General features: G+C 44.7%; 3 protein-coding genes across 3 annotated transcripts in view; all 3 read left to right on the plus strand.

Moving 5' to 3' along the window:
• LOC143989847 (uncharacterized) overlaps positions 1 to 20,288 on the plus strand; it is a 30,727-nt gene extending 10,439 nt beyond the window's left edge. Inside the window, exon 5 of the mRNA XM_077490126.1 lies at positions 17,339 to 20,288. Coding sequence (XP_077346252.1) covers positions 17,339 to 17,440 — 102 coding nt within the window. The 3' untranslated portion in view covers positions 17,441 to 20,288. The remainder of the gene's footprint in view (positions 1 to 17,338) is intronic.
• The window catches only part of LOC143986898 (uncharacterized), a 1,277,526-nt gene that overhangs the window by 79,666 nt on the left and 1,171,357 nt on the right, over positions 1 to 26,503 (plus strand). The window lies entirely within an intron of this gene.
• On the plus strand, positions 23,700 to 26,297 carry LOC143989824 (uncharacterized). Its single transcript, XM_077490101.1, has 3 exons — positions 23,700 to 23,842; positions 23,981 to 24,122; positions 25,478 to 26,297. The coding sequence occupies exons 1-3, from the start codon at positions 23,738 to 23,740 to the stop codon at positions 26,050 to 26,052; spliced, it is 822 nt and encodes a 273-aa protein (XP_077346227.1). The 5' UTR covers positions 23,700 to 23,737; the 3' UTR covers positions 26,053 to 26,297.

The raw sequence follows: 26,503 nt of genomic DNA on the forward strand, positions 1-26,503 counted from the left end.
GCAGGCGCAGGCATCCACCAGCAGCGCAGCACTCCAGGATGATATGCAGGCATCCACCAGCAGCGCAGCACTCCGGGATAGGCAGGCATCCACCAGCAGTTCTGCAACCTTCCTTGAAGATAGGCCAGATGCTAGCAACGGAGCATCCCATCAACGAGGCAGTGCCCATACCAGCCTTCCAGATGTTCTACTGTATCCAACATGGCTGCCCGATACGTCAGTAGAACCTGTAATTCCCCTTTTTACATCCCAGCCAGACCCTCAGATACAGACGGAAAATGTAACCCCACTTTATTATTTTCATTTATTTTTTACCAATGATCTCCTAACCGACATTGTGGAGCAATGTAATCTATATGCCAGCCAACATATAGCCAAAAAATCCAAGTTCTTCCTATGCCCGTCCTTTTTTTTTTTGGAAACCCCTCACCGTGGAAGAATTTAACATTTTCCTTGGCCTAACCCTCAACATGGGGCTAACAAAAAAAATGAAGTCCATTCCTACTGGTCTACCCAACCTATCCACCACATGCCGGTCGATTCATCAATTATGCCCAGAAAACGTTATGAGATGATCATGAGATTTTTACATTTCAATAACCATGCCCAATGCCTCCCTCAAAATCATCCCAGTTATGATAAATTAATCAATTTTTTTTTCGCCAGTTTCAAGCAGATGTTTACCCCTGATAAAAATATTTGTGTGGATGAATCCCTATTATACTTCACTGGACGACTTGGAATACAACAATACATGCCCAGTAAAAGAGCCAGACGTGGGGTAAAATTTTATAAGGCGTGTGACAGGGCCACGGGTTACACATATGACTTTATAATTTATGAGGGAAAAGACCGACAGCTAAACCCCCCTGGATGCCCTACCTACATGGGAACAAGTGGCAAAATTGTCTGGCAGCTGATCCAACCATTGCTTGGGAAAGGTTACCACCTATATGTAGACAATTTCTACACAAGTCTCCCACTTTTCCGCCATCTGTACCTAAAGCAGACTGTGGCCTGTGGGACAGCATGGACCAACCGCAAAGGCTTCCCACAGATATTGGTCACCAAGAAATTAAAACGGGGTGAAATGGCCAGTATGCGGACTGACGAGGTACTAGCGGTGAAGTGGAGAGATAAAAAGAGATGTCTACATCCTTTCCACAATACACAATGACACCTTGGTGAAACTGCACAGAAGAAAAGGCCCCATCCAGAAGCCAAAATGTATCCATGAGTATAACTTATACATGGGGGGGGGGGGGGGGGGTGGATATGAATGACCAGATGATGCAGCCCTACTTGGCCACCAGGAGATCAATGTTTTGGTACAAGAAAGTCGCCGTTTATTTGATGCAACTAGCCATGTTCAATTCATATATTATTTTTTCTAAGGCCGCGTACACACGCGGGGACTGTTCGCTCAACTTTGTCCGCTGAACAGTGTTTCAGCGGACAGTCCGCTCGTGTGTGGGCTTTCAGCGGACAGTTTCAGCGAACAGTCTGCTGAACAAAGTTTTTCGGAATTTCCGAAAAACTGTCCGCTGAAACTTGGTTTGAGCGGACAGTCCCCGCGTGTGTAGGCTTGTTCGTCAAACTAAGTTCCGCGCATGCTCAGAAAGAATTTATACGCCGAAGGTTGCATTGCAGTGTATAGGACGTCGTTTTCTAGTCCCGTCGTACGTGCCGTTCACGTCATCGCGCACGGTTTCAGCGGACTGTTCGTTCATCGTGTGTGGCTAAGTCCGTCTATGCTAATTTTGAGCGGACTGTCCGCTGAAACTGACGAACAAAGTTGAGCGAACAGTCCCCGCGTGTGTACGCGGCCTAAGAGTACCCAAAGTTCCCTGACCTATCTAAGATTCCAAGAAGATGTTCTCACAGCCCTTGTCTATTCCCATGGCCAACCCACTCAACTAATTCGCTCTGATGCAGTATCCAGACTCCATGAAAGGCACTTTCCCGAAATCCTCCCTCCTACCCAAACAGGTCGCAAACCCCCAAATGTCGTGTGTGTTCAAGTAGAGGAATTCGCTGCGACACCCAATACTACTGTCCCTCCCAGCCAGGCCTCTGCATTGGAACTTGCTATCGAAGCTATCATACTTTACTACACTATTAGTAAAGTGAAGATGATTTCTTTCCAGTTTCCACTTTCTGCCATTTCTGTGTATGACCCGGACTGTTAAATGACTATGCCTCTGCCAAACATGTTTCTGCCTTCAACGTGAATTGACCTCGGCCTGTTAAATGACCATGCTTTTTGCCTGCCTCCTGAACTGATCATTTGCCCTGCCACTGTACAGCACAGGGGTCTCACATGTGAGGGGCTCCAGAAAAAGTTTTCTGAGTGGAGAAAACCTTTTTCTCCAGGTTTTTCGTTTTCTCGGATTAGGGTCTGGAGACTCGGAGGCTTCGTAGAGATTTGGGTGGGAAGAAGCCTCTACCCCTGTCCTCGGGTCTTACCTGACCAAGGCCCAATGTACAAAGTGCCGCCTGCTGCCACCTGAACTGGCCCTGCCTTTGCCTGCCACCTGAAGTGGCCATGCCTGTGCCTGCCACCTGAACTGGCCATGCCTATGCCTGAACTGCCTGCTAAACCTTGGACTGTACTGAACCATGTTCATAATTTTCCATATCTGTCTGCTGCCTGGACAATTCCTGGACATTGCCTTTTGGCTGTCTAGAAAATGCTTTGACTGCTCTGGAATGGTGTCCCTGCCTGATAAAACCACAGGTGAGCCTTTTTTTTACCCTTTGCTCGGCAGAATGTATTTTAGAATGTAATTCTTGGTGTGTACATGCTATATGTTAGAAGCCTGAAGGTGGTACTTGTATGTTGGGCTTCTGTATGTGGCCAGGCTGTGGAAAAGTCTGACACATGGGGTATCGCCATACTCAGGACGAGTATCAGAATGTATTTTGGGGTGTCATTTTGGCTATGTACATGTTATGTGTTAGAAAGATCTTCTAAATTGACAACTTTGTGAAAAAAAAAATAGGTTTTTATTTTCTTTCCACATTTTCCAAAAACTTGTGGAAAGAAATGACATGTTCAAAAGACTCATTATACCTCATAGAATATACATTGGGTTTTCTTTCCAAAATGGGGTCACTTTGTGGGTAATTCCATTGTCCTGGTGCTCCAGGGCCTTCAAAAATGTGATGGGTACTCAGGAAATTAAATGTGTAATTTATGCCTTTAGAACGCCTGATGGTGCTACATGGAAGTTGGGCCTCTGTATGTGGCCAGGCTGTGGAAAAGTCTCACACATGGGGTATCTCCATACTCAGGACGAATAGCAGAATGTATTTTGGGGTGTAATTGCAATTATGCCTGCACCATGTGTGAGAAATAACTTGTAAATATGATAATTTAGTGAAGAAGAAAAAAAAAAAAAAAATATATATATATATATATATATATATATATATATACAGTTAGGGCCATAAATATTTGGACAGTGACACAAGTTTTGTTATTTTAGCTGTTTACAAAAACATGTTCAGAAATACAATTATATATATAATATGGGCTGAAAGTGCACACTCCCAGCTGCAATATGAGAGTTTCCACATCCAAATCGGAGAAAGGGTTTAGGAATCATAGCTCTGTAATGCATAGCCTCCTCTTTTTCAAGGGACCAAAAGTAATTGGACAATGGACTCTAAGGGCTGCAATTAACTCTGAAGGCGTCTCCCTCGTTAACCTGTAATCAATGAAGTAGTTAAAAGGTCTGGGGTTGATTCCAGGTGTGTGGTTTTGCATTTGGAAGCTGTTGCTGTGAACAGACAACATGCGGTCAAAGGAACTCTCAATTGAGGTGAAGCCGAATATCCTGAGGCTGAAAAAAAAGAAAAAATCCATCAGAGAGATAGCAGACATACTTGGAGTAGCAAAATCAACAGTCGGGTACATTCTGAGAAAAAAGGAATTGACTGGTGAGCTTGGGAACTCAAAAAGGGCTGGGCGTCCACGGAAGACAACAGTGGTGGATGATCGCCGCATACTTTCTTTGGTGAAGAAGAACCCGTTCACAACATCAACTGAAGTCCAGAACACTCTCAGGGAAGTAGGTGTATCTGTCTCTAAGTCAACAGTAAAGAGAAGACTCCATGAAAGTAAATACAAAGGGTTCACATGTAGATGCAAACCACTCATCAATTCCAAAAATAGACAGGCCAGAGTTAAATTTGCCCAAAAACACCTCAAGAAGCCAGCTCAGTTCTGGAAAAGTATTCTATGGACAGATGAGACAAAGATCAACCTGTACCAGAATGATGGGAAGAAAAAAGTTTGGAGAAGAAAGGGAACGGCACATGATCCAAGGCACACCACATCCTCTGTAAAACATGGTGGAGGCAACGTGATGGCATGGGCATGCATGGCTTTCAATGGCACTGGGTCACTTGTGTTTATTGATGACATAACAGCAGACAAGAGTAGCCGGATGAATTCTGAAGTGTACGGGGATATACTTTCAGCCCAGATTCAGCCAAATGGTGCAAAGTTGATCGGACGGCGCTTCATAGTACAGATGGACAATGACCCCAAGCATACAGCCAAAGCTACCCAGGAGTTCATGAGTGCAAAAAAGTGGAACATTCTGCAATGGCCAAGTCAATCACCAGATCTTAACCCAATTGAGCATGCATTTCACTTGCTCAAATCCAGACTTAAGACTGAAAGACCCACAAACAAGCAAGACCTGAAGGCTGCGGCTGGAAAGGCCTGGCAAAGCATTAAGAAGGAGGAAACCCAGCGTTTGGTGATGTCCATGGGTTCCAGACTTAAGGCAGTGATTGCCTCCAAAGGATTCGCAACAAAATATTGAATAAATAAATATTTTGTTTGGGTTATGTTTATTTGTCCAATTACTTTTGAGCTCAAATGTGGAGTGTTTGTAAAGAAATGTGTACAATTCCTACATTTTCTATCAGGTATTTTTGTTCAACCCTTCAAATTAAACGTTACAATCTGCACTTGAATTCTGTTGTAGAGGTTTCATTTCAAATCCAATGCGGTGGCATGCAGAGCCCAACTTGCGAAAATTGTGTCACTGTCCAAATATTTATGGCCCTAACTGTATATATATATATAATATATATATATATATAATTTATGGTCAAAGCCCTATGGCCGATACGGATATGAACAAGTAGCCTCTACCATAAGATTAACCACATGAAATGGACCTGAAGTGTGCCCTGGTCTGATGGTCGGTATACCAAAATAAAGGGGCATACCCTAGATTAGAATTTAATATATGTGAAGAGAAATGAATTTGAGAAATGCCCTGAAAAGGGGAAGGGGGGGTGGGTGCCGCGCACCGGAAACCGACAAAGACCACAGGCGAGCGGGCTGGTTAAATACCCTCCGGGCTCCTCCCATAAATTCAGGCCACCACACTGGCCTTCTTACTTATGGTCAAAGCCCTATGGCCGATACGGATATGAACAAGTAGCCTCTACCATAAGATTAACCACATGAAATGGACCTGAAGTGTGCCCTGGTCTGATGGTCGGTATACCAAAATAAGGGGGCAAAACATTCAGGTAGGGGTGCAGTTTTATTAGTTTTAGCTTAATTAGTTGAGCAAGTTTGGTGAACGCTTGTGCCATTTCCACCCGAGGATTGGGAATGTACCGGGCGAGGTAGGCAGAGTCCCAACTGCTTAGTCTTTCAATGACGTGACTTGGGACCCACGCCAACATGCTGCCAAGGGTGCTCAAATACTAAAGAGTGTCCACGGTATGGACCGGGGTCGAGGTGTAGGCTGTGTAGAAGAACCCCACGTGTTTGGGAAACTGGCAGGTACACAAGTGTTGGCACGAAAGCAATAGGGAACTAGAGTCTGCGCGTTCCGGTAGGAGTGACAGTAGGTAGTCGAGTACGGCTACTTGATACCAAGCCCTGCTTCTCTATAGAAATGGACGTCCATCCTGGAGTCAGATTGCTGGGTTTTAGACACTGCAAGGAGGAGGATGAAATGAAGTTGGTAGCGAGCCAAGTAACGACTATGCAGAACTTGGCCTGCGGGATTGCTGAAGGCCTGGAATGAACACACAATGGACATTAAACTGGTGCCACCGGGCTAACTGCAGCAGTCTGCGCAGGAAGGACACAACCGAGAGCGGTCCAGACCTGGCTTCAATAACAAGATGAGCCTCGGCCCAGTTGTCGGTGGTGAAAGCCACAGCCTGTCCTGTCCTGACATGACCCCAGATACGAGAGGCTGTCATGACCGGGTATAGCCTGAAGAGGGAGGAAGTCCAGGTAAACCGGGGTTTAGGAGTATCCCTGATGCCATGGTCCTGTAAACCAGTGGTGGCCAAAAATTCCCGCGAAGCCTGTGGAGGCTGTGGCATCTGTCACTACCAGGGGCGACAGGGGCATCGTAGACGGTTTAAACACTGATACATCAATCCATGCAGTAAGGAACCTTCCGACATTGACAGGTCTGCTATTGCCACGGCATCTAAATTAAGGATCTGAGAAGGGTCCTGTGTCCATGAGAGGAGGACCAGGAGGTGTGACATAAAGATCGATCCTGGGGAATGGCCCGTATTGCAGATTTGAACATTCGTCAGATAGTGTCTGTGTAGAACCTGGCTGCCAGTGCTACCGACAATAAATTGGCTAGGCCATGGAAAACCACAAAGGGCCAGGTAGATGGCCGCTCGGATGACTAGACTGGGGAATATGCGAGGATTTCATGTCCCTAAAGATGGCAGTTGTGATGGGCGAGCGTTTGCCGTTGGCTATGGGCGATGCCTCTGGATGCCTCGTAGTGGGGATCTTGCTGTATGAGCCGTGAAGACAGATGGCTCTCCGGGCCCTGTAAGGATGAGAAATGCTGAACGCTGGCTAGGTATAGCCTGAGCGTGTTACAGGAAGAAGCCAGTTGCGTGTGTCAACACGATCCAGGTGCTGGATGGAAGTTGAACTCAACTATCCTAAGGGAGAGACCGACAGACAGGAAACGGTGAGTGGCTTGTAAGAAAAGTCACAGGAGACAAGTGGCCAACTAAGTGCTGCTGAAAACGACGTGTAGCCAGTTTGTGTGCCACTGAGAATGTGTGCTTGCAAAAGAATGATTGCAAGACGTTATGCTAAGTCGCGAGCCTTGGCACGATTGCAAAAGTAGTGTTTAAACGTGTGCTTGCCACAATTGCGTGGGAGTTTGTCCCTGGAAATGTGTTCATAGTGACTGTGAGAAATTCGTGTTATCGCATGTGCTTTGCGAAGACTGCAGGAGTTGTGCTTGAACGTGTGTTTGGGTGCGTGCTTGCAACGATTGCAAGATTTTATGCCAAGATGCGTGCTTGCAACGATTGCAAGATGTTATGCTAGGATGCGTGCCTGCAACGATTGCAAGGAGTTACACCAGGATGCGTGCTTGCCACGATTGCAAGATGTTATGCTAGGATGCGTGTGTGCAATGATTGCTAGAAGTTATGCCAGGATGCGTGCCTGCAATGATTTCAAGGAGTTATGCCAGGATGCGTGCCTGCCACGATTGCAAGAAGTTATGGTAAGATACATGGGTAGCCAGGTCGGAAAAGACAGAAGTCCATCCAGTCCCAACCATAAATCAACCAAATAAATATCGCACAACCCAACACCCCCAATTCTACACCCACAGCTGATCCAGAGGAAGGCAAAAAACCCCAGCAGAGCATGGCCCAATTTGCTACAGCAGGGCAAAAATTCCTTCCTGATCCCCCGAGAGGCAATCGGATTTTCCCTGGACCAACTTTACCTATAAAATAAGTACCCCGTTACAATGTACATTTAGGAAAGTATCCAGGTTTTTCCCAACGCAATCTATTGAGCCAGCCGGAACTGCCTGCTAGCAATGATTGCAACAAGTTTGTGCCTGGACATCTGCTCGCAATGATTGCAAGAGGTCTTATGCTCGGATGCGTGCTAGCAATGATTTGCCTGAGGTCTATGCCTGAATGTGTGCTTGCAATGATTGCAAGAAGTCTATGTTTGGATGCGTGCCTGCAACGATTGCAAGAAATCTACGCTTGGATGCATGCTTGCAATGACTGCAAGAAGTCTACGCATGGATGCGTGTTTGCAATGATTGCAAGAAGTCTATTCTTGTATGCGTGCTTGCAACGACTGTCCGACTTCCATGCTTGAATGCGTGCTTGCAACAATTGCACGAAGATTATGCTTGATGCGTGCTTGCAATGATTTGCAAGAAGTCTATGCTTGGATTCGTGCTTGCAACGATTGCAAAAGTCTACGCTTGTATGCGAACTTGCAACGACTGTACGACGTCCATGCTTGAATGCGTGCTCACAACGGTTGCAAGAAGTCTACACTTGAATGCGAGCTTGCAACGATTGCGAGAAGTCCAGGCTTGTATGCGTACTCGCACCAACTGCAAGACGTCCATGCTTGACTGCGTACTAGCAACGATTGCAAGAGGTCCATGCTAGGATGCGTGCTTGCAACGATTGCCAGAAGTCTACGCTTGGATGCGTGTTTGCAACGATCGCGAGAAGTCTACGCTTGTGTGCGTCCATGCTTGGATGCGTGTATGCAAAGATTGCAAGAAGTCTATGCTTGAATGCGTGCTTGCAACGATTGCCAGAAGTCTGTGCCTGGGGATGTGTTTGCATGTCAGATGCGACCGACTCGAAACGGGGCACTGTATACTACGGTCCATTTAATGAAAACCTGTTATGACAGAGGCATAAGCCGGTCATGCCGTGACTGTGACTGATGATGAACCGGACTCTGGAGCATGCACTGAAATGAGGCTAAAGCACTGGGGCACACCGTAACGAATCGGTGCATGTATGCAACTGGATTCGAAACGGAGCGCGGTACGTGGCGGTGAAATTTATTTGATTGCCATGACAGAGGCATGAGTCGGTCGTGCCGCTGTTGCGACTATCCGTTAATCGTGCATGCTCTAAAGCAAGTACTGGAATGTGGCTGAAATACCTGGGGCGCGCCGGGACGAATAAGCGCATCGTAGATGCGACTGGATTCGTATTGGACGTCTTACGTGATTTCCCATGACAGAGTCATGAATCAGAGAACCGAAACCTGCAACCAATAATGAATCCTGACTCTGGAGCATGTACTGAAATGAGGCCGTAACCAACTGGGGCACACCGAAACGAATCGGTGCATCACGGATGCGACTAGATTCGAATCGGAGCGCGGTAAGTGACAGTGAAATGAGTGACAAAAGTTTGCCATGACAGAGGCCCGAATCGGTCGTGCCGCGATTGCGACTGACAACGAACGGGACTCCGGAGCATGTACTGAAATGAGGCCGAAAATACCTGGGGCACGCCGGGACGAATTGGTGCATCGTAGACGCGACTGGATTCGTATCGGAACGTGATACGTGACAGTGAAATGATCCCATGACAGAGACTCGATCGCTTAGCAACGAGCGAGCTCTGGAGCATGTACCGAAATGAGGCCAACACAACTGGGACACGTCGATCGAACCTGTGCGTTTTCTTGAGAAATGCGACTGGTTTCGGCTCGAACGTAGTAGGTGACAGTGAAATGATTCCCATGACAGAGACCCGATCGATTAGCCACGAGCGAGCTCTGGAGCATGTACCGAAATGAGGCCAACGTAACTGGGACACGTCGATCGAACCTGTGCGTTCGAGAACTGCGACTGGTTTCGATTCGAACGTACTAGGTGACAGTGAAATGACTTCCCATGACAGAGACCCGATCGATTAGCCACGAACGAGCTCTGGAGCATGTACTGAAATGCGGCCAAGCAGTTAGGGGCACACCGGAATGAATCGGCGCATTACGCGGATGCGACTGGATTCGAATCGGAGCGCCGTGCGTAACAACAATGAGTGAAATGATGAAATTACCTATGTGAGCCAGCTATGGCAGAGGTAGGAGTCATTGTGCCGTGAGACACGACTGGCAACGATTTTGACTGTGGAACACGGTAACGAGACTATATAACAAGTACTAAAACAGTGCAGTTTTTTCCTACCAGCAATATGTACCGAAATGACGCCCGTGAAATGAAGGGCGCTGCGAAATTGGGGCGTATTGAGTGATAACAACCGGTATCATAACGAACGATTCGATATTTCAGGTTTTAACGACACTAAAAATAGTACAGGAAGGTCAATCGAGACCCTTACCTGCGGCAGTCGAGCTGGCGACGTTGTACAGAGCCGGCGACGTTGTACAAAACGAACGGGAAAGAAAACCACGAGAGAGACGTTTTGTCCGAATGGAAACGAAACACGAGCCGTCGGCCTAGTGACGTAGTGCCGCGCACCGGAAACCGACAAAGACCACAGGCGAGCGGGCTGGTTAAATACCCTCCGGGCTCCTCCCATAAATTCAGGCCACCACACTGGCCTTCTTACATATATATATATATATATATATATATATATAAATTTCTTTTCCAAAGCATTGTGGGGGAAAAATTGCAACTTCAAAAAATTCACTATGCCTCTTACTAAATACCGCAGACTGTCTTCTTTCCAAAAAGGGGTAATTTGGGGGGTTATTGTACTGTCCTGACATTTTAGGGCCTCAAGAACTGAGATAGGCCATCAGTGCATTAGGATTGATACATTTTCAATAATGCATAGCATGGCTTGTAGGCTCTATAACTTACACACAAACCAATGATCATACACTTATCAGGATTTTTTTTTACCAAAGACATGTAGTAGAATACATTTTGGCCTAAATTTTCACCAAAATTCGAATTTTGTTTTTTTTTGTTTCTTTTAACCACTTAAGGACTGCCGTATTGCCAATGTACGTCAACACAATGGCACAGGCAGGCACAATCACGTAAATGTACGTGCCTGCCTTCCAGCGGGTGGGGGGTCCGATCGGACCCCCTCCCGTTGGATACGACGGTCCAGTTCGCTCCAGGAGCGCTCCGTGATGAGGGGATGGTGTGACGGACTGGGGTTTATATGGTCACAAAACAGACACCCCAAAGCAAAGTACATATTCATTTTTTTTTTAATATTTCTAAACATCTCCCTTCTATTCTATTAATAACCAGTAGATGGCAGAGAAGGTACACAAACAGAGTCTATATAAGGCCACACACCATGTGACTGGAAATTAAACTACTTCCAGCCATAAAGTCAGTGGTCATATCTCATGCTGTTTGTGTGATTCTTTGCAGGTATGTACTCTAAATTGTTCCTAATCTGTATTAACCTGTGATAGAAAGATTCCTAAACATCTTGAGCAGATGCAGAAAAAGTCTCAGCAGATTTTATGCTATAGTTTTGCTGTAATTAGAAGTTTAGAACAGCATGTGTCAGAAACAAGTGAAAAGTGCATAAGAACATGAAAATACTGCATTAGTCAGAACAAATGTCTATGATAAACACTAAACCTTTCTAAATAGGTATATTTAAACCTGATTTATTGGAAATTGCATAGATTTATAGAAGCACATGTTTTCTGTTATTTAATATAGAAAAAAACCTATTGTATGTAAAGCTTATGTATTGCATCATACAGACATGCAATGTGCACCATCTAGTGGTTAAAAAAGAGTACTACCATGAAAATATTTGTATTGAAGCAATGCATTGCCAGTATGATTATTGCACACTTAAAGTGTACCAGAGAGATAAAGATAATTATCTATAACACTGAATAACAGGGATATATATGTTATTAAAATATAGTAATGTTCATTGTTGTAACTACGTTTTAAAATACTTTCGTTAAAATCGGTATTATATATATTGTTAATGTTTATAAACATGTGACTATAAAAATGTAAAAGATGTATTGTTATGTAAAAATTAAACTACTTCCAGCCATAAAGTCAGTGGTCATATCTCATGCTGTTTGTGTGATTCTTTGCAGTCCACGCCAAGCTGATCACCTTATCTCATCGCGTCTACAATCATCGGCTCTCTTAATTCACATTTTGAGGCCGGTAACAATGGCCGTTGGTTTTCGGCCACCCCCTCTGGATCGCTCCTGGCCAATGAGAAGCTTCCTCCCACTGTGTATTGTTTACACAGGAAGGAGGAAGTGATGTCATTCTCCTCGGGCGGTCTTTTTGACCGGACTACGAGGAGAAGACTAATAGTAAGTGTGCACCAACACTACACTGACATGTAGGTACACACAGGCACACAAACTCCCCCCCTCCCCCCCCAGTCACAGTGTCACTGATTGCATTGATCATTTCTTTACTGATCAATGCATTCAGTGTCAGTTGTGACGGTAAAAACTGTCAGGACAGTTAGTGTTAGGTCCAGGGTAGCCCCATATCACCCCCCAATAAAGATTTAACCCCCTGATTGCCCCTAGAGTTAACCCTTTCACCCCCTTTTGCCAGTGTCACTAAGCGATCATTTTTCTGATCGCTGCATGTGTCGCTAGGTAGCTAGTTATTTTTTTAGGTTCACCGCCAGGTTTATATATCGCTAGGTACCCCGATATACTACCCAATAATGGTTTTAACCCCCTGATTGCCGCTAGTTAACCCTTTCACCCCCTTTTGCCAGTGTCACTAAGCGATCGTTTTTCTGATCGCTGCATTAGTGTCGCTACAGTCGCTAGGTAGCTAGTTATTTTTTTAGGTTCACCGCCAGGTTTTTATAGCGCTAGGTACCCCGATATACTACCCAATAATGGTTTTAACCCCCTGATTGCCGCTAGTTAACCCTTTCACCCCCTTTTGCCAGTGTCACTAAGCGATAATTTTTCTGATCGCTGCATCAGTGTCGCTAGGTAGCTAGTTACTTTTTTAGGTTCACCGCCAGGTTTTTATAGCGATAGGTACCCCGATATACTACCCAATAATGGTTTTAACCCCCTGATTGCTGCTAGTTAACCCTTTCACCCCCTTTCACCAGCGATCACAGTATAAGTGTCACTGGTGACGCTGGTTAGCCAGTTAGTTATTTAGGTTCCCCGTCAGGTTTTTATATAGCGCCAGGGACCCCCATATACTACCTAATAAAAATTTGAACCCCCTGATTGCCCCTAGTTAACCCTTTCACCACTGATCACCGTATAAGTGTTACGGGTGACTCTGGTTAGTTTGTTTTTTATAGCATCAGGGCACCCACCATTTATTACCCAATAAAGGTTTAACCCCCTGATCACCCGGCGGGTGATATCAATTAGGTTTTAGGGTCAGGGTCTGCGTCGCCCCAGGCAGCGCTAGGTTAGTGCCAGTACCGCTAACACCCACACGAAAAGCATACACCTCCCGTAGTGCTATAGAATCTGAACAGATCAATATCTGATCTGATCAGATCTATACTAGCGTCCCCAGCAGTTTAGGGTTCCAAAAAAACGCATTGTTAGCGGGATCAGCCCAGATACCTGCTAGCACCTGCGTTTTGCCCCTCTGCCCAGCCCACCCAAGTGCAGTATCGATCGATCACTGTCACTTACAAAACACTAAACACATAACTGCAGCGATCGCAGAGTCAGGCCTGATCCCTGCCATCGCTAACAGTTTTTTTGGTAGCATTTTATATTTAAATCCGGAAGGCAGTGCTTGGTTTTCGGGGTCCCGTACGTGGCTAGGCTCCCAAAAAGTCCCCCACATGTGGTATCCCCGTACTCGGGAGAAGCAGCAGAATTTATTTTGGGGTGTAATTTGACTTCTGCCCATAGCATGTGTGAGCAATATATCATTTAGTGACAACTTTGTGCAAAAAAAAAAAAGTTTGTAATATTCCTGCAACTTTTGGCAAAATATAAAATATTCCATGGACTCAACATGCCTCTCAGTAAATAGCTTGGGGTGTCTACTTTCCAAAATGGGGTCATTTGGGGGGGTTTTGTGCTATTTTGGCATTTTATGGCCTTCGAAACTGTGATAGGTAGTGAGGAGTTAAATCAAAAATTTGCACCCTTAGAAATCCTGAAGGTGGTTATTGGTTTTCGGGGTGCCGTGCGCGACTAGACTCCCAAAAAGTCCCACACATGTGGTATCCCCGTACTCAGGAGAAGCAGCAGAATGTATTTTGGGGTGTCATTACACATATGCCCATAGCATGTGTGAGCAATATATCATTTAGTGACAACTTTGTGCAAAAAAAAAAAAAGTTTGTAATATTCCCGCAACTTGTGGCAAAATATAAAATATTCCATGGACTCAACATGCCTCTCAGTAAATAGCTTGGGGTGTCTTCTTTCCAAAATGGGGTCATTTTGGGGGGTTTTGTGCTATTTTGGCATTTTATGGCCTTCGAAACTGTGATAGGTAGTGAGGAGTTAAATCAAAAATTTGCACCCTTAGAAATCCTGAAGGTGGTGATTGGTTTTCGGGGTGCCGTGCGCGACTAGACTCCCAAAAAGTCCCACACATGTGGTATCCCCATACTCGGGAGAAGTAGCGGAATATATTTTGGGGTGCAATTCCACATATAACCATGGCATGTGTGAGCAATATATCATTTAGTGACAACTTTTTTTTTTTTTTTTTTTTGTCATTATTCAATCCCTTAGGACAAAAAAATAAATATTCAATGGGCTCAACATACCCATCAGCAATTTCCTTGGGGTGTCTACTTTCCAAAATGGGGTCATTTGGGGGGGATTTGTACTGCCCTGCCATTTTAGCACCTCAAGAAATGAGATAGGCAGTCATAAATTAAAAGCTGTGTAAATTCCAGAAAATGTACTCTAGTTTGTAGACGCTATAACTTTTGCGCAAACCAAAAAATATACGCTTATTGACATTTTTTTTACTAAAGACATGTGGCTGAATAAATTTTGCCCTCAATGTATGACTAAAATTTTAGTTTATTCGATTTTTTCTTATAACAAAAAGAAGAAAATATCTTTTTTTTTTCAAAATTTTCGCTCTTTTTCCATTTATATCGCAAAAAATAAAAATCGCAGAGGCAATCAAATACCATCAAAAGAAAGCTCTATTTGTGGGAAGAAAAGGACGCAAATTTCGTTTGGGTGCAATATTGCATGACCGCGCAATTACCAGTTAAAGCAGCGCAGTGCGAAATTGCAAAAAGACCTCTGGTCCTTAAGGTGTTTATTGGTCCGGAGCTGAAGTGGTTAAAAGAGAAAGTAGAAAATTGTGTTTTTTTTCACAATATTCGCTCTTTTTTCGCTTATATTACAAAAAATAATAAATGAAGTGGTGAATAAATACCACCAAAAGAAAGCTCTATTTGTGTGAACAAAATGATAAGAAATTCATTTGGTTACAGTGTAGCATGACTGAGTAATTGTCATTCAAAGTGAGAGAGCACTGAAAGCTGAAAAGAGTCCTGTATTGAGGTGGTTAAGTCTGGTGACATCTCTGCTCATAATGGTTATATTGCTGCACATCAGACATACACAAGATTGAGGTCTGTCTGTGGGGCTTTGTGTCCTGTATTACTGCCTTGTTGGTTACTTATCAGAAAGGCAGCAGTGAAGTTTGATGGTCCCGATTTGTTGGGCTGCATAGTAGAAATAGAAATTGAACCTGGGCTAGGGGTAGTACATATACTGCCTTTGGTAATCGGAGCAGCACCGCAAAGTGGCGTTGTGCTGATTCAGACAGTGCTATTAATGGCAATGGCTGCCGAGTTTAAGCATGCGATTTGACATGTTGAGTTGCATGACCAGTCATTTCAATATGGATGTGCTATCTCTATTCAGAGAGTTTTATTGTTGCACATCAGACATATACAGGATTAAGGTCTGTGGGGTGTTGTGTCCTGTATTACTGCCTTATCAGAAAGGCAGCAGTGAAAATTGATGGTTCAAATTTGTTGGGCTACATAGCAGAAATACAAATTGAACCCCTGCCAGGTGTAGTACATATACTGCCTTTGGTAATCCGTGTAGCACCACAAAGTGGTGTCGTGCCGATTTTAGCCAATGCGATTTGACATGTTGAGTCGCAAAGCCAAATCACTTCAATATGGATGTGCTATCTCTATGCAGAATTGTTATATTGTTGCACATCAGACATATACAAGATTGAAGGTTGTCTGTCCTTTTTTATGTCTTGCATATACTGCCTTATTAGCTACATATCAGAAAGGACACAGCAGTGAAGGTTGCTTGTCTTTTTTTCTGATTTTGTTTTTGCTGCTCAGCTGAGAGACACATTGAGGACGGTGGCATCTCTGCTCAGTATTGGTATATTGCTACACATCAGACATACACAAAGATTGAATGTTTGTGTCCTGTATGTCCTATATTTACTGCCTTATTGTTTGTATATCAGGCACAGCAGTGAGCAGTGTTTCTCATTGATCTACCTTTCTGCATCTTAGGGATACACCGCAGGGGTTTGTTGGCTGCACTCCTCCAGGGAGTCACAGCATTGGGGACCCCTCACTTGTTCGACCTGAAAATTGCTATTTTTTTCCCTGCGACCTGTTTAATCTTGAGGTCTGTGGATCCAGGAATCGGGGACTGCTGGAGTCGCACAGACACAAATGGTACCCATTGGAAGCCATAGTGTATGACTTCTCATGCGTCTTGCAGTCCCAAGTCGCAGGTTGGGTCGCACAGGTGTGGGAGCCCTAAGCTTATCTGTCCCTTCTGGTTGAGGTTTTGCTACACAGCAGGAATACTCATCATGGTGTTGTCTTATTTTGCAGAAGACCAGAAAGATTGCAGCTGTAAAGGCTGTCTGTCTTTTTCCTCAGTGTCTGCTTTTATGTTGTTGCACAGCAGAAATACTCAAGATTGAAGCTTGTTGGTGCTTTGTTTCATATTGACTTGCCTTACTGCTCTTCAGAAAAACACAACGCTGCAGGTTGCTTGTGTCCTTTCTCAGTGTTGGTTCTATCTGAACTACACTACAGAAGTGCATGACAGAAAGGATTGTCTTGTGTTCCATATTTTACCCTGTGGCATAGCAGAAATGCACAACATGGGAGTTGGTGTTCATATTGATCTTATAACTGTATTTGGTGGTTTGTCAGAAATACGCAACATAGACGTTTGGGTCTTTCTGTCTTTTTATTTATAGCCTTGTTTTGCTGTACATCAGTAAAACACAACAGTAAAGGGGGTTCCTGTCCTTTCTGTATTTATATATCAGTTATGACCTAGCTAGCTGCACTTCAGAAATACGCAGCATTTAGGGTTTGCTTGTGTCTTAATGTTTTTACATCTTGGCAGCACATCAGAAAACCAGACTGTGAGGACTGTTTGCCTACATTTGAGGTTCAGATTTGGGTCTCTTCCCATATTTGATATATCGGTTTAGCTAGTCACACTCAGGTACACAACATTGTTGTCTATGCTTGTGTCCTTTCCGTCTAAATCTATTGTCGTGCCCACAATCTATGATCTTTTTATTTGTGATATTAATAATACATATATCACCTTTTTGTATTTCAGCCTTCTTTTCCATGGAGGGGCCAGGAGTTCGGGTTGCAGATGCCACATGTCAGAAAACCTCGACCCCCTTACATTCAGGGATGCCAGAACCATTTCCTGTAGGGTTATGGGACACCAGAGGAAGGGGATAATGAATCACCCTGTTTAGTAAGAAATTGGAGAGTTCTGTTCAGAGGAGTATTGGGACCTGAGGATGAAGTATAAAGATGTATACCCGATCAAATAGGTTTCGGCTCGGTGCATGGCCTTCATTTCGCCCCTTCTAGCAAAACTAGACGTAGCAATATGGGTAGTTTACTCCTGCTAGGGACTTTAATCTCCTGAAGTAGGCTCTCAGGCGTAAGTAAAGCCATAGATTGGGCATGCCTTAAACCTAGGGATCAAACTTCTGTTAATCTATTACCCTTAAGTAGGCTTCCCTTTAGTCTTTGCTGACATACAGATAAAAAGGAACAAAAAAGGTTGTCTGTCAGGGCCCCCCCCCCTTTTTGCAGTTTTAGTTCCCTGTTCGTAGTGTTAAGACAGGCCCTTTTATTGATTAATGTAGTGTCCTTGTCTTACAACACAGGTCTCTGATTTATCTTTTTAGTGGTTCTAAGTAGCACCTACAGGCACGATAGGCCATGGTTGTTAGATGTGTGAGACAGGCAACATTGCTAACCTACAAGTTTAACATGTTTTCTCTAGTCGTCTGTCCAGGACAGCACTAGAGAGATAGGCTCCACCTCCAGAGGCAGGAAACACAATCCAGATCTTTAAAGAGTGTCTCCGTCCCTTCCACTTCAGTCTTTGTGTTTCCTCCACCGGAGGAGGAGGCTGGATCAGGAGCTCTCCTTCCCCTGACAGTGAGAGTGCCCATAAGAGACGGGGAAGGAGTTCTGTGTACCTGTTTAGGTAGCAGACATCTGAGGTCCTCCGGTCAGGTTGACAGCAGCTACAAACCGGCGTTCTCCTTCTGGAAGCCCGGGGAGGGCTGGCGTTCCCTCGCCTGACAATAGGTTCGGATTTGGGCACGAAGTCAGGCGGAGGGCGGGCACAGGCATCGAGTTCCAGCCTGTGTAACGCAGGAGGAGGACAGAGGACGTCCAGCAATCCACTTCCGGGTCGGGCAGCGAGCGTGGACGATCGGAACCTTGGCGGCTATTTTTAAAAAGCCCCGGCCACATAACGATCGTACTGTATCACAAACGAAGGGAAAAGCCTCCAGGCGGTCAGGTAAGATTCCGATCGGATATGGATGCAGTAGAGAGTGGCAGTGGAGCCGAACCAGCTCAGGTAGGTACACAGAGGTGTCTTGTACCTACAGGGCTGGGAGAGAGGGGACTGAGTGATGGACTAATCAATGCAAAGGCATTATGAAATGGTCCAGGTGTGATTTTCCTCCCTCCCTCTCTCAAACAGGATCCGGACTAAAGTGTCTTGTGAATCCTGTTAGCGGTTGGTGAGGTGCAGATAGGTGTTTGGTGAAGGCATCCTATTTTAAGGTTTCGCTGATGTTAGCTTGTCTGTTTTTCCCTTCCTTTCTTCTCTCCTTCTCTTGTCTTAGGCTCTGCCTAAAGAACCAGAGAGGTCAGGGGGGAAGAAGAGATGTCCTTCATGTATGAATAAATTAAAAGAAGGATGGTCTAAGCCCCTTTGTAAACCGTGCATAGACAAATTGGTCTATAAGGAAGCTACGGGGGCTTGTAAGGATTTGATTTCTGGGGTACAGAAAGAAATACAATCCATCAAGACAATGCTAGCGAACCTTGACCCCAAAAAACTCCTGCACTGGGCTGAGGAAAACCTAGAGTCTGTTTCAGCTGTCCATCTAAAGGGGGTGGACAACCACCTGGCAGATTAGCTAGTGCGGAAATGGGGTCTCCCGGAGATGACCTTGTTCGCCAGGAAAGTGAACACCCAGGTCCCAGTATACTTCTCCCTAGAGAGGGAGGCAGGGGGCAAAAGGGATAGACGCTTTGGCACAAAACTGGGTGTTTCCTTTCTAGTAGAAAGAAGGTAACCCAAGCAATTTATGTTAAGTTTTGGAAGGTTTTTTGTTCATGGTTAGACACTAAAAAGGTGTCTGTAAGTATCCCGACAGTCTTGGAGTTTTTACAAGACGGTGCGGATAAGGGACTGGCCATTAGTACCTTTAAAAGTACAATTTGCGGCCCTGTTTTTTTTTTTTTTTTTTTTTTTGGAGCAACCTCTGGCGTCAGACCTGCTAGTTAGCAGGTTCTTTAAGGGGTTGACCAGGATTAAACCTGTTCCTTTCAAAATTTTACCCAAATGGGATCCGTCAATTGTTTTACAGGGATGGGTAAAAAGGTTACAGGAAGAAGAGCTTTCCTTGAAATGGATCACGCTCAAAACAGTGTTCCTAGTGGCTATTTCCACAGCTAGACACATTAGCGAGCTTCGGGCACTTTCGGTAAAAGAGCCGTTTTTTGCTAATTTTTGAAGACAGGCTGGTGTTGCGCATGGACCCTGGGTTTTTGCCCAAAGTAGTGGCAAAGTTCCACAGAACACAGTAAATTGTTTTACCTTCATTCTGTGGGTCCCCCACTAATCCTAAGGAGGTAGAGTTTCACCAACTGGATGTGAGAGCCTGTGTCTTACAGTATCTGGAGATGTTGAAAAGCATTAGAATATCAAATGCATTATTTGTTTTACATGCGGGTAAAAAATTGGGGTCACGAGCTTCAAAGAATACAATTGCAAGGTGGATCAAACAAGCTATTGTAGAAGCTTACAAAGTGATGAAAATGAAATGTCCTTTTTCCCCCATGGCTCACTCCACACGGGCACTATCAACCTCTTGGGCAGAGCGAGCTGGAGCGACACCAGAACAAATTTGTCGAGCAGCAACTTGGTCAAGCTACTCGACGTTTATGAAGCATTACAGATTGGACCTTATCTCAGCGCAAGACCAGACGTTTGGGAGAAAGGTTCTTCAAGCGGTAGTCCCCCCCCCCCCCCCAATCTGGTAAGTTCTCATTGATCCTCTCTAGTGCTGTCCTGGACAGACGACTAGAGAAAACGAGAGTTAAGCCGCGTACACACGGGTGGACTGTATGGCCAACTTAGTCCGTCGAAACACATTTCAGCAGACAGTCCGCTCGTGTGTGGGCTTCAGCGGACTTTTTCAGTGTGCAGTCTGGCGGACTAAGTATTTCGGAATTTCCGTAATATTGTCCGTCCAACTTTGGTTTCAGAGGACAGTCCGCTCGTGAGTAGGCTAGTTCGACGGACTAAGTATGGCGCATGCTCAGAAAGGATTTACACGGCGAAAGGTTGCATTGCTGTGTATTGGACTTCCTATTTCTAGTCCCGTCGTACGTGCTGTACACGTCATCGCGCAAGCTTTCGACGGACTGTTGTTCATCCGTGTGTGGTCAAGTCCGTTCATTCGAAAGTAGGACGGACTGTCCGTCGGATTGTCTGATGGACTAAGTTGGCCATACAGTCCGCCCGTGTGTACGCGGCTTTAGACTTATCGGTAACTCTGTTTCTGGGAGTCGTCTAGGATAGCATGGATTCCCTCCCTATATGCTGTTATAATGCTGGACAAGTGTTTTTGTTGTTACAGAAGCTGTTCCGGGGAAGTTCTCGGTTACAAGACTGAAGGGGAAGGGACTGAGACCACCCTTTAAAGATCTGGATTATGTTTTCTGCCTCTGGAGGTGGAGCCTATCTCTCTAGTGCTGTCCTGGACGACTCCGAGAAACAGAGTTACCGGTAAGTCTAACTCTCGTTTTCTGGTTCCATCTTTAAGAGCCCATTCCACCTAGATGCTGCATCCAAAGTGGAAAAGGCAGGGACATCTGTGGAGCAGACCTGCAGATCAGCCGCATGATCCAGCTAAGATACCTTCATCAAGCATATGGAGTGGAGGTAAAGCTCACCGCAGAACCAAGGTTCGCCAAGAGGGTCTTGTAGTGGCCCCACCCTAAGGTAGGCCTGAGGTACTTGTTTATCCTCTCAGGTGTGCCGTCCTGGAAGATGACCTGAGAAAGGTACCAGTTACTTACCGGTAGCTGTCTTTCTGGGAAATCTTCCAGGACGGCAGACCTACTTCCCGTCCGTTGGAGCAGGGAAAATTGTAGAACACTAGAAGGTGAGTGCCTATGAGGAATGATTTCCCTTGTGAACCGGGTTCAGGAGTTACTTCTCTACAAACTGAGGATCAAGGGGAAGGGTGGGGACTTAAGACAGCTGATTGATTGTGTTTCCTGTAGGGAAGAGCCTCTCGCATCTCAGGTGTGCTGTCCTGGAAGATTTCCCAGAAAGACAGCTACCGGTAAGTAACTGGTACCTTTTTGTACACATGATAATATAGAGCGATTTACCAATTTTTCAAACTATAGACCAAGAAGAAAAAACACATTAATCAATGTCACATACTGTACAAAGTATTCATTAGATACAAAATTAGAATATATTTTATCTTATGTGGTGACCCCTCAGAACGGGCCATCTTACCCAGAACTTGACCATGTGCACGACCCAAAGGAGGAAGTCTATCCCAGCAGGCATGGGAGCCCCACACACAGAAAACACAGATATGATGTCTAATCAAAAAGAGAATAAGGATTGATAGTGATATCCATAAAGTGACTAAAATAGTCAAAAAAAAGTGGAGTGAAAGCTATTAATATCTCACCAAAGTATGTGATGCATAAATCCAGGACAATGAACCTCTACGAGGGGCTATAGATCCTAAAATAATAGGTAGATAAAATCTATATACTATAACCCATGTTGTATGAACAAAAATTACGATACGATACAGATTTAGCAACATCTTATCAAAAAGTGTATGCTTTACCTCATGCAATCAATAAACCCGCAAAATACCTCTAGGATTGGATGTAAGGAAAGAAATGTGTAAAGTTGTTCCAAAGGTTTTTCAAAACTTGTCTAGAGATAACAGGAAACCATATAATGATAGTTATAATAATCAGATGGATCTGATAGATTTCCAAAGCTCACCTTCAAAATAATGAGGCACAGGAAAGCATACGGTGAAACAGAAAAAGTTGCGCTAAAAATTGAAATATGACAAAATAAGTCCAAACTGTACGGAAACAGGACAGGAGCCGAGTGGTAGTGAGGTGCCCGGATGATTCGTACTGAGTGCGGGACAGACAGCTGGAAAGATGTTGCTCCCCTGCTTTTTTTTTTTTTATTTACTATTTTAGTCACTTTATGGCTATCACTGTCAGTCCTTATTCTCTTTTTGATTAGACATCATATCTGTGTTTTCTGTGTGTGGGGCACCCATGCCTGCCGGGATAGACCTCCTCCTTTTGGGTCATGTACGTGATCACGTTCTGGGAAAGATGGCCCATTCTAATGAATAATTTGATTGTATGAGACATTGATTAATATATATATATATATTTTTTTCCCTAATTGATCTATAGTTTGAAAGTGGTAATTGCTCTATAAAATTATGTATATGTGTACAATAAAGCTCCCGAAGAAGTGGTTTTCTTGTCATCGAAACATGTCAAGCAATTAATACACAGATGGTATAATAGTATTTCTGTGACCGTATAGAGCTATTGTTTTCGTCTTAGTCTGTTTTAAAGCTATGTATTTTAATAATTTTTTTTTTTTAATAAAACTAAAATTTTCTTATACTGAGATTGTCAACCCAAGTTTTTGTATGGTACCAATAAAGTCCATTATAGCCTCCCCCCCCCCCCCCCCAAACCTCCCTTCCACTTTGTTGGGAAGAAGCTACCACTTAATATTGTACTATGCAGTGGAGGCCGGTTGGTTATTTTCTTTGTGGGGGGCTGCAAACAGTAACACCCCCCCGTTGGCCGGCGGGTGGGTCTGGTGCATTGACTCCATGTTATCAGCGCTTCGGCTCTCTTTCAGCAGCAGCGACGGCTCTCCCTCAGTTTCCTCCATTCTGGCTTCCCTCCTTTCCCTCCTTCCCCTGCTCTCCACGGGCGACCAATCGGCAGTGTTCTCTTATTGGCCAATCAGAAAACGGGTCTCAGACCTGCTGAGACCCGGTCTGAGCCGGATTGAGGATCAGTGTTACAACAGTGAATATTCATTTGCTGTTGTAACACCTGCGTGGGCTCTTAGCGCAATGCTCTGAGCCACGAGTCCAATTTTTTTTAAGCCTATTAGAGCCTAAATACACCCCTGCCACTGTAATTCAAGCGCCCAGTTCTGGAAAGGCGCCGGATGCCTGAATAGGGGGTGGCAGCGGTGGATGTGGACAGATTCATGCTATGTGTGAATCTATCCATTAGTCATATAGGGAGTGGCTGGAGAGAGGGGGCACTCCTTCAATTATATTCAGAATGGAAACTTCAGGGATGATAATATTGATCTTAAAGAAAAGTATAAAGTGGAGTATGGGTAATGGAGGAGTTTTTATAAGGACACAAGGACATGATTGAGCCACCTAATACCAGGAACCCACCAGAGAGATGTCTCCATCCTCTGTATTCCCGGGATTCCACACAGGAAGATCACACCATCCCCCACTGTTACAAGGTTGGGGTTGCATCTAGAACATGGACTCGTTGAGGTGATTTTTTTTTTTGATTTTTTTTTTTTTTTTTTTTAATGTGATGTCACAATATTACAGGTTATATTTTACAGATAATTCCTTCTATTATTTTCTTGGTTTAGAGTGGAGATCCAATCGATATAGAATTTGAGGTGAAATCAGAAGAAGAAGAGAGGTATGTGAGGGATGATCAGCAGTCTATGGAGGAGGATGGAATAACGGGGACATTTATAGAGGAGGACACTCCTACAGAGATCAGCACAGGTGGGTCATTAACACTAAATCCATTCCTCCACCCATACTGCTCACTGATTGGTCCAGAGTAGGGCGGGGGCTGGGTGATATCAGCCTGTAATCCCCTGGTCACTTTCCTGAGCTGTGTTCCCCGTCCTGTATTCCAGTATTTCTCTCCGATAATCTTCCTTCTCTGTGCTGCCGACACAATTTATGTATCTAGACTGGATTTATGGAGATTCTGGGGATCAGCTGGAAGCAAAATGTTCATTTTCTCCATAGGTGTAACTAGACTTGGAGAAGCACATGGAGAATGGACCTTGAGTCTTTTGCCCCATGTCCGGGTCTAGTAAGATTTCTGACAGAACAATTCTCCCACAGCTACTTGTTATGTTATTTGCTGGCTGTGCCGGGTGGAGGGATATGTCTGTATAATCTCAGACACAAGTCACTGAGTGCAGTCTCAGGAGATGGGAGGCAGCGGTGTGGGACCTCTGCAACTTGTCTCATGTAATCATTTCATCTTCCACTGATTACTGAATACCAATATTATGAGTCCTGACCCTTACACTGTATAATTTATATTGTACATTATATACTCCTGATCCCTGCACTATATACTCTATGTTGTACATAACATACTCCTGACCCCTGCACTATATACTCTATTTTGTACATTACATCATTCTGATACTATATAGTCCCATCTGTTGTATCTTATACAATATGTTGTACATTACATAGTCCTGACTTCTGCTCTCTCACCTCTACCCACTCCTTATATACACATAATATGTATTCTCTTTTGTTACTCCCATCTTCTGCCAGCTGGACATTTAATATTGGATGATGTGATTGGAGCACAGACTTTTACATGTTGATAATAATGTGATAACATTCTCAAACTTTGGACCCTTAAACGGAAAGTGATAATGAGGGAGGAGTCAATAACCCAATGATGGGGGTCTTCAGGATCAGTCCAGTCTTCATCTTGGTTGTTCTCCCCCCATCCTCACGCTCTGACCTCTGGTGGGGCTCAGCCCCGCTGTTATTCATGACTAAATCATGGACTAAATAAGGAAGTGCAGGACTTCTTGTGTTGGGAAGATGACAATGAGTGATAGAGGGGGAGGGGACACTCGTCCTATAATCCCCTCATCACTGTCACTCCTATAAAAGACAGTTCTCGTTGTTTCCTCACTCTCTGACTAAGGTCCATGAATAAAGAAATGATCTGGTAGGAGATCAGAGGACCCATTTACTAGTTACCTTGAGGGGGGAATTGTAAGATCCTCAGAGACAAAGCTGCCTGATGTGGGCGGAGTCCTGGTTTAGGGGAACCAATCAGCTCATGTCTAGTAATAATCTTTGTATTTCTATTTTAGTAGATGGACGGGAGATGAGGAAAACCTCAGAGGATTGTCTCACTTTGTCTCCAGGCTGTAAAGTAGAAGATGAGGACATCACACAGTATAGTCCAGGAGAAAACCCGACTACCTCAAATGTCCATCCGGCACCACACAGTGTAGATGGACCATCGTATTCCTCTTATCCTGAGGAACCTCAGACTGTGAGGGACGGTGCCGTCCTTCCTACAGAGAAGAGCTTTTCCTGTACCGAGTGCGGGAAGGGTTTCCCTTCTAAATCCAAACTTAATGTGCATATAAGATCACACACAGGGGAGAAGCCGCGTTCCTGTCCTGAGTGCGGGAAATGTTTTATTAAAAAATCAGAACTTGTCAAACATCAGAGATGTCACACGGGTGAAAAGCCTTATTCCTGTCCTGAGTGTGGGAAATGTTTTTCACTGAAGTCCAATCTTTACACACATCAGAGATCTCACACAGGAGAGAAGCCGTATTCCTGTCCTGAGTGCGGAAAATGTTTTTCACAGAAGTGCAATCTTTTTACACATCGGAGATCTCACACAGGGGAGAAGCCGTATTCCTGTCCTGAGTGAGGGAATTGTCACGCATTGATGTCCTATCTTCCTGTACATCATGGGAGCATCCAAGCAGGCTCAGGAGCAAGATGCTGCTCTGTGTGTCCATTCACACACACACACAGCTGAAGCTTGGTCCTGCCCCCTCTCTAGCCTCATTGGCTTGCAGGCTGTGAGTGACAATGTCTTAGCCAATGAGGAGGGAAAGCCCCCGGACCAGCACATCGCTGGTTCATGATGGGTAAGTACTGGGGCGGGGGGGGGGGGGGGGCTGCCGCACACAGAAGGTTTTTTATCTTCATGCACAGAAAACCTTGAGCCTTTAGGACCACTTTAAGGACACAACATGGTTTATAGGACCTGCATTCTTGTACAGCACAGAAAAGATCGATCCCCATAGTGATACAATTGAGCTAGTAGATCCAGACTCAGATGGTGAAATCCACCCTAAGATCTCCACCCTTCAGTC

This window comes from Lithobates pipiens, unplaced genomic scaffold (assembly GCF_037356315.1).
Source record: "Lithobates pipiens isolate NorthernLeopardFrog02 unplaced genomic scaffold, aLitPip1_a1.2 Scaffold_18, whole genome shotgun sequence".
In the NCBI taxonomy this organism is placed as follows: domain Eukaryota; kingdom Metazoa; phylum Chordata; class Amphibia; order Anura; family Ranidae; genus Lithobates; species Lithobates pipiens.